This window comes from Zeus faber, assembly GCF_960531495.2.
Source record: "Zeus faber genome assembly, chromosome: 13".
Classification (NCBI taxonomy): Eukaryota; Metazoa; Chordata; class Actinopteri; order Zeiformes; family Zeidae; genus Zeus; species Zeus faber.
Window position 1 is genome coordinate 30,913,025 of NC_137198.1, and position 11,192 is coordinate 30,924,216.

An 11,192-nucleotide genomic window follows, 5' to 3' on the forward strand; every position below is an offset into this window, starting at 1 on the left:
AGTAATAAATACCGATACATTTGTCATACTTTAATAAAACGAACAAGACTATGGCACCCTAAAATAGTTAATTTTATGTAAATACCGTAAAATATCGATTGTATTGTTGGCAGTTTTTTTTCATCTTTTATCGCTCACGACCACAAAAACCGAGGGCAATAACGTTCATGTATTTAGCCTGACATTCGCTAGCCACGTATTGATCCAATATAAAGTTAGCTAGTTAGAGGGGACGGTAGCTCAGGAGGTAGAGCTGGTGGTCTAGTGATCTAAAGGTTGCTGGTTGGATCCCAGGCTCCTCCTGCTAGCATGCTGTAGTGTCCTTGAGCAAGACACTTAACCCCTAATTGCTCCTGATGGCTGCGTCCGTCGGTGTTTGAACAATTGTAAGTCGCTTTGGATAAAAGCGTCTGCTAAATGTAATGTAATGTAAGCGGCTACCAGTGTTGATTCTAAATACCGTAACGTTCGATGTTAAATTTATTTTCTTTACAGTGATAATTTACTAGAGCTGTAGCTTGTAGGCTTATTTGCGTAAGAACTCTTATTTCACTAGGCTGACGTTGGCCAATACAGTAAACAAAAACAGATTGTAGATATTGAGCAATTGCAGTTATTACCCAATTATTACTGCGTTACAATTATTTTACTTGACTGATCATTTTGTAAAATCTTTATATTCCACATCTTTAAACCAATTTCATGAAGCAATGATGCAATAAATAGTTGATTTCAGTTGGATTGAGGGTAAGTAATAGTTTAGTCTGCTATGATAGTATTGGAATGAAATAAACAAAAAGGGAATTTTCAACCAAAATGTCACGGTCGTGACAGCCATTATTAGTTGATATCCAAAAGTAAAAGAATTCACCCCCATTTACGGTGTTATCCCTAAAACGTTGGACTACCTGGTTAACATTGGTTTAACAGACTGACTTTAATTTGGCCGAACATCATCCCAACGTGATGAAGATGGAGTTGAAGAAAGTGGACAAGAGCTTGTGAGCCCAGAGGTCTATGTTAAATATCCCCTACAGAACAGGTTAGGCAGGCCTCAGGGTACCTCTTAAAGTTGAGAGAGATATATATATATATATATATATATATATATATATATATATATATATATATATATATATATATATATATATATCATGCTGGGATGATACACTTACATCAGGGGTCAGGAACCTATGGCTCACGAGCCGATTATGGCTCTTTCGATGACGCTATATGACTCGCAGACAATTTTGAGCTCAAATTTGTCTTCACAATTAACAAGTAATAAATAATTATTCTGTGTCATTTTAAAGTGAAACTGGTAAGAGAAATTACAATTTTGAAAATAAAATTCAAAATACAAATGTGGCGGACAAAGGGGCGTAGTCAAGCACCAGCTGCGTACGACAGAAAGACTCCGCCCTTCCCGGGTCTCTGCTCAGGCGCAACTCGTGGGAGTCTCTGCCCACGGGTAAGGGTTTAGGGAGGGAGACGGAGTCTTTCTGGCCATGGTACGCGAAAAGAGAGATGTGTGCTTAGCAAGTGACCCCACTCAAAATTTTTATCTCCAGCAGCTAACTGGCTTTATGTCCAATCTCCTGTAGTCATTCAAAGCGCGTTTTAGAGAATTTCGTGAGTGCTCTATTATTTTTTAATTTATCGCTCATCCACACGAGTGTGCAGTGGACAAAGCAGACCTGACATGCATCCCCGGGGTCTGCATCAGAGACTTTGAGCTGGAAGTTGCTGACCTGAAGGCTTCAGACATGTGAAGGCAAGTTCAAGTCACTGAATGGAGAGTTGGAAAGACATGCACGACAGCGAGCAGAGCTGGCAAGTGAACACAAGTGGACAGAAATGAAAAAAACTTCAATATGTATGTGACAAATAATCTCTTGAACTTGAACTTGAACCTGAAGACCAGCTGATTCTTAAAACTTGGAACGAGCTTCCCATCACATACCACACAATGCAGCGTGTGAGTATTGCCATATTGACCATGTTTGGCTCTACATATGCATGTGAGCAGTCTTTCTCGCATCTGAGAAACATTAAGACCAACCTACGCTCACGTTTAACTGATGGAAGCCTCAACGCCTGCATGAAGCTTAACCTCACTACGTATGAACCAGACTATAAGGCCATCAGCAAAACCATGCAGCACCAGAAGTCGCATTAATGGTTAAAAGTATTTCATTTATTATTGATTAGCTATATAACAACAATATTATTTAGAAGAATAAAGAGAAATGTATTATATATAGCGCTTTTTTAAGTACTCAGAGATGTGTTTTTCATAAAAAATGTATGCCTTGCTTAAAAGATGCACGAACTAAGTTGCATTAAATTTTATTAAATATTATATGGCTCACAAGGAACATTTTGAAATATTTGGCTTTTATGGCTCTCCCAGCCAAAAAGGTTCTGTACCCCTGACTTACATGATGCATATAGTTGGGTTGCAATACAGTCACAAGAGGAGATGTTGTGTGAGGCAGCAATGCACTGCGCACTGCGCCACCGTGCAACTACTACCGTGCAACTACGAGTTGACACCATGGTGTCAACTCGTAGTTCCATGTGTATTACTCTAAAATGTCAATGTTCACCAAGAAGTGTTCCCTGTGTATTGCCTGCCTTAGGCTTTACATTTAAAGGTGCCACTTTTTTGAACCTGTGACAAAATATCATATGAGGCCCTCTACTGTCAGTACATGCACAATATTTATGGCTGGCTCAGTTAAGAAAAAAAGTATTTGTTTAAACATCTTCTTTAATACCAGACATGTGGAAAGGAAATATGCCATAGAAGTATTTTCCATGTGTGTTCAAAACCAGTAGCATGGGCCATTAGCCACATGCCATCTTCAAGAAAATCAGCACTATTAGAATGTTTGTTTTTCTTGTCATTCATGCCATCTCCAGCCAATTTAACTCCTTGCGTTCTCCCTCAACTTCCAAACCAAAAATTGGAGTGTCATTAGTAAGTGAATGTCACCTACTAGCAACATCATGGAAACAACTGGTTAACAAAACATTTTCTCTAACACGTATCTCCTTCCTAACGCCAATAATCCCAACCGAAAGTCTTTCATGCCAGACTCAGATGCTCAGACTTCAAAAATACACACACAGAAGAACACGGTCAGAATGAGGCTCATTGATTTTATTTTCACTCCTTTACAGATGGTCTCTTTGGTTCTTTAAGAATGACAAGAGTAAGACCTGGCAGTCCAATCTGCAGCTCTTCCAAATTTGACACGGTTGAAGATTTCTGGGCGTAAGAATTGGCAATATTTCCTGTAAACTCACATTGTTGAATATCTTGGGGAATGTTCTGTGTGTTCATTTAAAATTATCTTAAGATAAACCTCGAAACCTATTTTGGCCCTTTGCGTTAATGTAATGCTTCCTTTTCATTTTCAGTCTCTACAACCATATCCAACTATCAAGTAACCTTATTTCAGGCTGCGATTACTCTCTTTTCAAGGTAAGGATTTTTCTGTGTTTGTGTAGCTCATGGCTATTTCCACTTTATTTATTTATTTTTTAAATTGTTGGATCAATTCAGGAACAATTATCGAAAAAAGAAAAATGAGCATGTGAGCCTTGGTCAGTAGAAATCTGTGACAGCACAGAACACAACGTGCTCAGCACATTTGATATTGAAACTAGTGACATCCAACGTCAACATTAATAACATAATTATTATATATGTAACTTATTTAGAATAAGAATCTGTTCATTTTGCCAAGTACATTTTCATATACAAGGTCACGGTAAAGATTGGTACCTTGCTGAACGGACAATTAGGATAAAAAGCTTTAAATCTGAAAAATATTAGTCGAGAATAGACAAATACAGTGGGGCAAAAAAGTATTTAGTCAGCCACCAATTGTGCAAGTTCTCCCACTTAAAAAGATGAGAGAGGCCTGTTATTTTCATCATAGGTTCACCTCAACTATGAGAGACAAAATTAGAAAAAAAAATCCAGAAAATCACATTGTCTGATTTTTAAAGAATTTATTTGCAAATTATGGTGGAAAATAAGTATTTGGTCAATAACAAAAGTTAATCTCAATACTTTGTTATATACCCTTTGTTAGCAATGACAGGTCAAACGTTTTCTGTAAGTCTTCACAAGGTTTTCACACAGTGTTGCTGGTATTTTGGCCCATTCCTCCATGCAGATCTCCTCTAGAGCAGTGATGTTTTGGGGCTGTCGCTGGGCAACACGGACTTGCAACTCCCTCCAAAGATTTTCTAAGGGGTTGAGATCTGGAGACTGGCTAGGCCACTCCAGGACCTTGAAATGCTTTTTACGAAGCCACTCCTTCGTTGCCCGGGCGGTGGGTTCGGGATCATTGTCATGCTGAAAGACCCAGCCACGTTTCATCTTCAATGCCCTTGCTGATGGAAGGAGGTTTTCACTCAAAATCTCACGATACATGGCCCCATTCATTCTTTCCTTTACACGGATCAGTCGTCCTGGTCCCTTTGCAGAAAAACAGCCCCAAAGCATGATGTTTCCACCCCCATGCTTCACAGTAGGTATGGTGTTCTTTGGATGCAACTCAGCTTTCTTTCTCCTCCAAACACAACAAGTTGAGTTTTTACCAAAAAGTTCTATTTTGATTTCATCAGACCATATGACATTCTCCCAATCCTCTTCTGGATCATCCAAATGCTCTCTAGCAAACTTGAGACGGGCCTGGACATGTACTGGCTTAAGCAGGGGGACACGTCTGGCACTGCAGGATTGGAGTCCCTGACGGCGTAGTGTGTTGCTGATGGTAGCCTTTGTTACTTTGGTCCCAGCTCTCTGCAGGTCATTCACTAGGTCCCCCCGTGTGGTTCTGGGATGTTTGCTCACCGTTCTTGTGATCATTTTGACCCCACGGGATGAGGTCTTGCGTGGAGCCCCAGATCGAGGGAGATTATCACTGGTCTTGTATGTCTTCCATTTTCTAATAATTGCTCCCACAGTTGATTTCTTCACAACAAGCTGCTTACCTATTGCAGATTCAGTCTTCCCAGCCTGGTGCAGATCTATGATTTTGTTTCTGGTGTCCTTTGACAGCTCTTTGGTCTTGGCCATAGTGGAGTTTGGAGTGTGACTGTTTGAAATCTTGCTTGTTTGTAGGTGACCAAATACTTATTTTACAGAGGAATTTACCAATTAATTCATTAAAAATCCTACAATGTGATTTCCTGGATTCTTTCCCCCCATTCTGTCTCTCATAGTCAAAGTGTACCTATGATGAAAATTACAGGCCTCTCATCTTTTTAAGTGGGAGAACTTGCACAATTGGTGGCTGACTAAATACTTTTTTGCCCCACTGTAGCCACATTTACATAGGAAATTGCCAAACAAAAAACAACCATGGCCAAATATACAAAAAGCGATTTGATGCACATTAGTGAAGAGGAAATTGCTGGTCGATAAACGAAGACCAGTGTTATTTCACGGTAAGGGGGCGTGGCGATTGCGAATGCTACTGTAGTGAGTACTGACAGACTGCTGGAACGAGACTGAGACTAAGAGTGTTATCAATACTTAGTCGGACGCTGTGAAAGTGTCTGCTTTGTGTGCACATCAGCAGAGTCGCAGTTGTCTGGAGTCCCATTTCACTTATCACTAGAGGAGAGAAAGAACGCCATAGAAGACCTTAGATCAGATCTAGATTGGGACCTGTCTCCCTCCATGCGTAATTAGCGCCCATGCTTGACGGGGACACCCCCCCCCCCACCCCCATTGTTGTAAAATGTCTGGTCTTACCGGTAACACCGGTGTTGGTATGAGTTAATTAACCGGTGGGGAAAATTCCTCACCGTGTCATCCCTAGCCTAGGTCCAACAAAACTGACATCTGGTCGAACTGTCAGATCCAAATTTGATGCAGGAATTTGAACGCTTGGATGCACCGCAGAGGTTCAGAGCATTTTGTGTGCAGAATCGAGTGAAGCATTTCCGGTTTGTTGTTGCTTTACATCTTTTTGCAGCATAGAAAATGTTCACCTCAGTTGTCTTACATTTTGGTCAGTGCTTAATTTGTAAATCAGGAGGTGCCAGAACCCAGAGAGGTTGCTGATACAGAACTTATGCACAGAACACATAAAGGTGTGTGAGGGCTTAAACTGCCATGCGTTTTGTGGCACGGGACGCACTGGGCTTTTTTTTTTTTCTTTCCTTAAATTAGGAAACATAAATAAAAACGAATAGGGCTGCCCTCTGAAAGTCGACAAGTCGATTATTCAGGTGGAAACCAGTCAGTCGACTGAGATTCTCTAAATTGATCGGTCATTTTTTTTTGTCAGTCAGTGTCCATTACAATTACAGAATAAAACAGATAAAAGCTTACGAAATGCACAGTGATAACGTTTCAATGGCGAATTATAAATAAGGGGAATCATAAATATATTTTACATGTATGAATTGTCTACATCCGGACCCGGACACGGCTCTCCTTGTGCCTCGATGGTGGAGAGCAGAGCCCCGTTCCTCCAAATAAAACAACTAAAAACAGTGTGGGGATGGGGCATTTTTATTTTATGGGGCAGATTATTTTCTGTGCATCGTGCACGGATAGGGGGTAATCGGGCAGACAGTCCCAGAGAAAGTGTCTGCTGGCCTTTTGGAGGGAAAAAAAAAAAAAGGTTAATCTTCTTTTCAAAAAATGGAAAAAATATAGTCAGACTATATTTATAAGAAAGGAATTTATTTTTTAAGCTTGTGCATTTTAAAATGCAAGTGCGTTTTATCGGTTTCAGGGTTTTATTAACTATTTTATTAATTGTAAATCTTCTCATTTTGCTGTTGTGTAGGACAGTAATGTGAGCTTCCCAATTCCTAAAAGGTGATTTGATATTTTTAATTTTTTTTAAGCCTGACCCATTAGAATTCATTTAAGCACAGTGAGAGGCTGCATCAGAGTCATAAAGGCTTCTTAAATAGGAAAGCAAGCTTATACTATGAACAGTTATTAATGATGAGAACCAATATTTTAAAAGGCCTCAGTTGGATCGCTTAAGTAAGTTTTGAACCCCTTATAAGCCAGTCCCGAGATCCCGAGAGTCTTGTGTTTTGGCTGAAGACTGGCAGGCTGGTCAGCTCACTGTCTTCCTTAGGAGACCCTTATAGCGTAACCAAGCTACTCATAGCTGTTGATGACCCAAAAATGCTACCTGCTTAATGATTGCAATAAGATGGTAAGAACCAATTCCTGGGTACACATGCTTTTTTGCCTTTAAGGTTCCTCTCTCATCATCTTATATTGAGGAGATTTTACGGAAGAGCAGAGGTGTTGATCAGAAATCTTGGCTCCAATTCCCCAGTAATTGCAGTGCATATATTAAATGCCAATGTTGTGAGATCCTGTCACATGTGTTAAATATTTTCTGCTACTCCAGGATGGCATCGAACCCATGTGGGAGGACGAAAGGAATAAGAAAGGAGGTCGCTGGCTTATCACACTCAACAAGCAACAGAGGCGATTAGAATTGGACCGCTTCTGGCTGGAAACGGTTTGTTATAGCTGTGTTTTTTTCATTTGGTCCCTATAATTGAAGACTTATTATCACAAAGGGTCACTTTATTTATTCATTTTTTCAATATAATATTTGCTAACTTAATTTTGAAATTGAACAGGTTCTGACAGCAATCAGATCCATGGCTAATTTGAACATCACATTCCATTTCCGTTTTTATAAAGAACTACTTTCGATTTCATGTTTCATGCTTTGGTTTTTTCCTTTAATCATTTAATTAATATTTAGTGCAAAACATAACATTAAATGCCCAATAAGTAAAGAGCCGTGAAGATTATAGCCAAGAAGGGATGCCAGACACAGTACAGCCAAGGTTCAGCTCTCCTCCACTCAACTGTAGCTTGGACCTTTTTAGAAAACATTGTTGAAAGTCTAGAGGCTAGCTGGCTGGAGGTATAACAATACACTCAGCTTACGTTTCGTATATACAATACATGGTAATACATTTATAAAATTTCTCCGTTATAGTTTTATGTGGTGGTAATAATACAGTTTATTTTAGGTAAAGAATCTGGTTTTCCAAACAAAATATTAATGCTCTGTGTTTTATATTTTACGCAACAACTATTTGTAGAAAGTCGAGCTGAAAATGCATTTAGCAGAGTTAATTTAACATTTATCTGCGCAGAAAAAGCAGAGCTTTTTATCTACTTCAATCTCACTACTGTTCATTTTTCTGCTGCTATCATATAGCTCGATGGCTGCTATGTGCTGCTTTGGCGCTACATATTCGGGTCCTGTGTGAACGTCGCCAATCAAGCGAAATTGGATTGATGATTCTGCCCTCTGGTGTTTAAAGTATGTAATAAATAATTTGTATATTTTGTTGATATCACAAGCCGCTCCATGATGAATGTCATCATCCTTTTGTACCATACATTCCATGCCATGTTATATTATACTCACTATAGCTGGCACTAAGGCACTTTTTGGGGTCCAGCTAATGTACAAAGTACCTTCATGTTGTAACGCAAAGTGTATTGCCTCTGTAATGCACCGCAACAGACAGCGAGTTGGGCAAATGACAATTACTGAGGCAATAATTATGTATTAAGTAATACGTTAATGATTAAATAATTAAGCAACTCTCTTGCAAGCAAATCTCAAAAATATGTCCACATCCGACCACCAGTAACAGTTCTCAGAGAATGTTTATTTTAATGACCAAAGGGGAACCACACAGCGAACAAGCCTGGACAGTGGTGATAAATGTAGTTTTCCAATCTATTGTTTCCTATTGGTTTATCAATATGGTGATGCATTATCAAAGTTTTCAAGAAAATACAATGAAATGGGTTATGAAAAACACCTTGCCTGCCATATTAAAATGCCTAAAAAAAATACCTACCAAATTAAAATGTGGGTAACCATCATTTATACCTCCCAGTACAACCTCACTGAATGCTTTATTGAGAAATGCTCTGCTGAATCTTCCCACAGTGCTTTAATGCAGTCCATTGGGGCAAATGTTTAAGCTCTAAAAAAAACATGTTGAAACCCTTTTTTCAACATGGGTACCATTTCATTCTTTGCATTGCATTTTACATTTTTCCACTGCGATTACATTTAAATGTAGCATGAATTATTTTCCGTACTGCAGGCATTGTAGCCTACATCTGTGTTTAATCAAAGTTTTTTTCCTTGTAATTTCATACTCTATGATTCTATGGTCCTAATATGCAATCATTAAATACACACAATATGTCACATACATACTTGCACCCAAAGATGTCATATTCTTTTAACTTCACAGCTCCTGTGTCTTGTTAGAGAGGCCTTTGACGACCACAGCGACGACGTGTGCGGAGCTGTGGTAAACATCCGCACAAAAGGGGATAAAATAGCTGTCTGGACATCCGACTATGACAATCGTGAAGCCGTAACACATATAGGGTGAGGCCCTCATTAAAGTCTTTAGAAGAATTTCCTGTTAGCGCTGCATAATGTGAAAACTTGTATTTGTACAATAATATTTAGGTGATTTTCTTCCAAACTACATCCAATCAGAGTTATCCAATCAGGCAGGTTCTTTTGAACATGTGACTGAAACCAAATTGAATTATTGCAATAACTAAATTGCAGAGTAGAGATTTGACAAAAATAAATTGCGGTAGGGAAAATAACTTTGAAGGACAAGAGTTGATACTGAAAAGTCATGATCAGAATCCTTTTTTTCCGCCGGGTTCATTTTCATATACTAGGTTAGGGTTAGGGTTAGGGTTAGGGTTAACCACTTAACCACACTTAACTCACTTATACGTTTGAGACTCCCATGAATCTTGTACTGTCAGTGGCCAAATGTTTTGCTGGACTGTGGTCAAGTGAGTTGGAGTTAGCGAAAGTTAAATCTTATTTTTTATTTTTTTTGCATGACTTTTACTGTACTATTGATATCATTTGTTCTAAAGCAATAAATAGACAGACAGATAGAAAACATTTGTTTGGCTGGATGAAATGAAACTGGATTCCTTACAAGCATCATGATACATAGCTTTCCAGACATTTGACCTTTCATGAAAAAATAACTTAAATAGGTTTTAAATTGGGGTCAACCCACCTCCAAAATCCCAATTCAGCCCTTGCACTTACGGTATGCTCAACCGTTACCATAGTTAACATTTATAATGGCCACAATTCTCCAACACAACCGTTTTAAGCTGTCAGCAATACTGTCGTTGCAATACAGTATGTCAGACGTTTTTCACATTGTTTTGTTATTTCAAAAAAAATGTATTGAATGACATCACTTTTTTTGTCCACAAACAGAAGAGTTTACAAGGAGCTCTTGGGGATCCCCATGAAGATGACCATCGGATATCAGTCTCATGCCAAAACTGCCACCAAGTGCGGCTCCACCACTAAGAACAAGTTTGTGGTGTGAGAAGAGTCTGCCTGCGCCTTTTTGTCATCGTCAGTAGTGTTACTTCTTCCCCCCCAAAGACTGTCCACGGTGCCATTGGGAGAATTTTCCCAATCATGCCAAATATTAATACAACCATACTCCAGGATTTCGATCTACTACAGCCTGATAAACAGAGGACTTTATACAACACTACACATGCAAATTGTTATTTAGACCTATGTTTTACAATTACTGCCTTAAACCTGTGCATGTAATGTAGGTTTTGTGATCACATGATAAAAAAAAAACATTCATATGCTTGTTAATATAATTAAAACTTCTCTTTTTAAATTGGGTATATGCTTGTTCTTTATAATACGGGAGTCTTGTTTTACCTATTGTAATTTGTACATTCCTTGTTTGACTTGATTTGAAGCTGTCTTGTGGTGTGTAGTCTGTTCATGACTGAATTTATAAGCTCTCTCTCCCCGCAATGTAATAAAATCTGGCAGGAAATACTGTAATCAAAGTTTTTGTATACTGAGCTCATTTCCTCAGCTCATTTTAATTTAAATAGCGGCTATGTTATAATATCTACTTGTCAGGTTTATGGGCCTAACTAGCCTTACTAACTAGCCTAACTAGCCTAGCTTTACACCTCCAGGGTTTTTGTCATTTACTGCTTTTCTATGCCACTCCCAGCTGCAATATATGGATTCCACAGTCAACCACATTAGGTTGACTCTGGACTCCTGAGTCACTCTGGCAAAAGAGTTGTTCGTTTGCAACTCAGTAACTGCAAT

General features: G+C 38.9%; 1 protein-coding gene across 1 annotated transcript; it reads left to right on the top strand.

Annotated features, from left to right (window-relative positions):
• Positions 1-962: 962 nt before the first annotated feature.
• On the top strand, positions 963-10,890 carry eif4eb (eukaryotic translation initiation factor 4eb; the record flags this gene model as incomplete). Its single annotated transcript, XM_080012152.1, is given in 7 exon segments — positions 963-1,042; positions 3,187-3,246; positions 3,248-3,280; positions 3,427-3,490; positions 7,410-7,523; positions 9,301-9,440; positions 10,314-10,890. Coding segments are annotated over 7 exon segments (606 nt in total), but the record flags the coding sequence as incomplete, so codon positions are not given.
• Between the last annotated feature and the right edge of the window lie 302 nt (positions 10,891-11,192).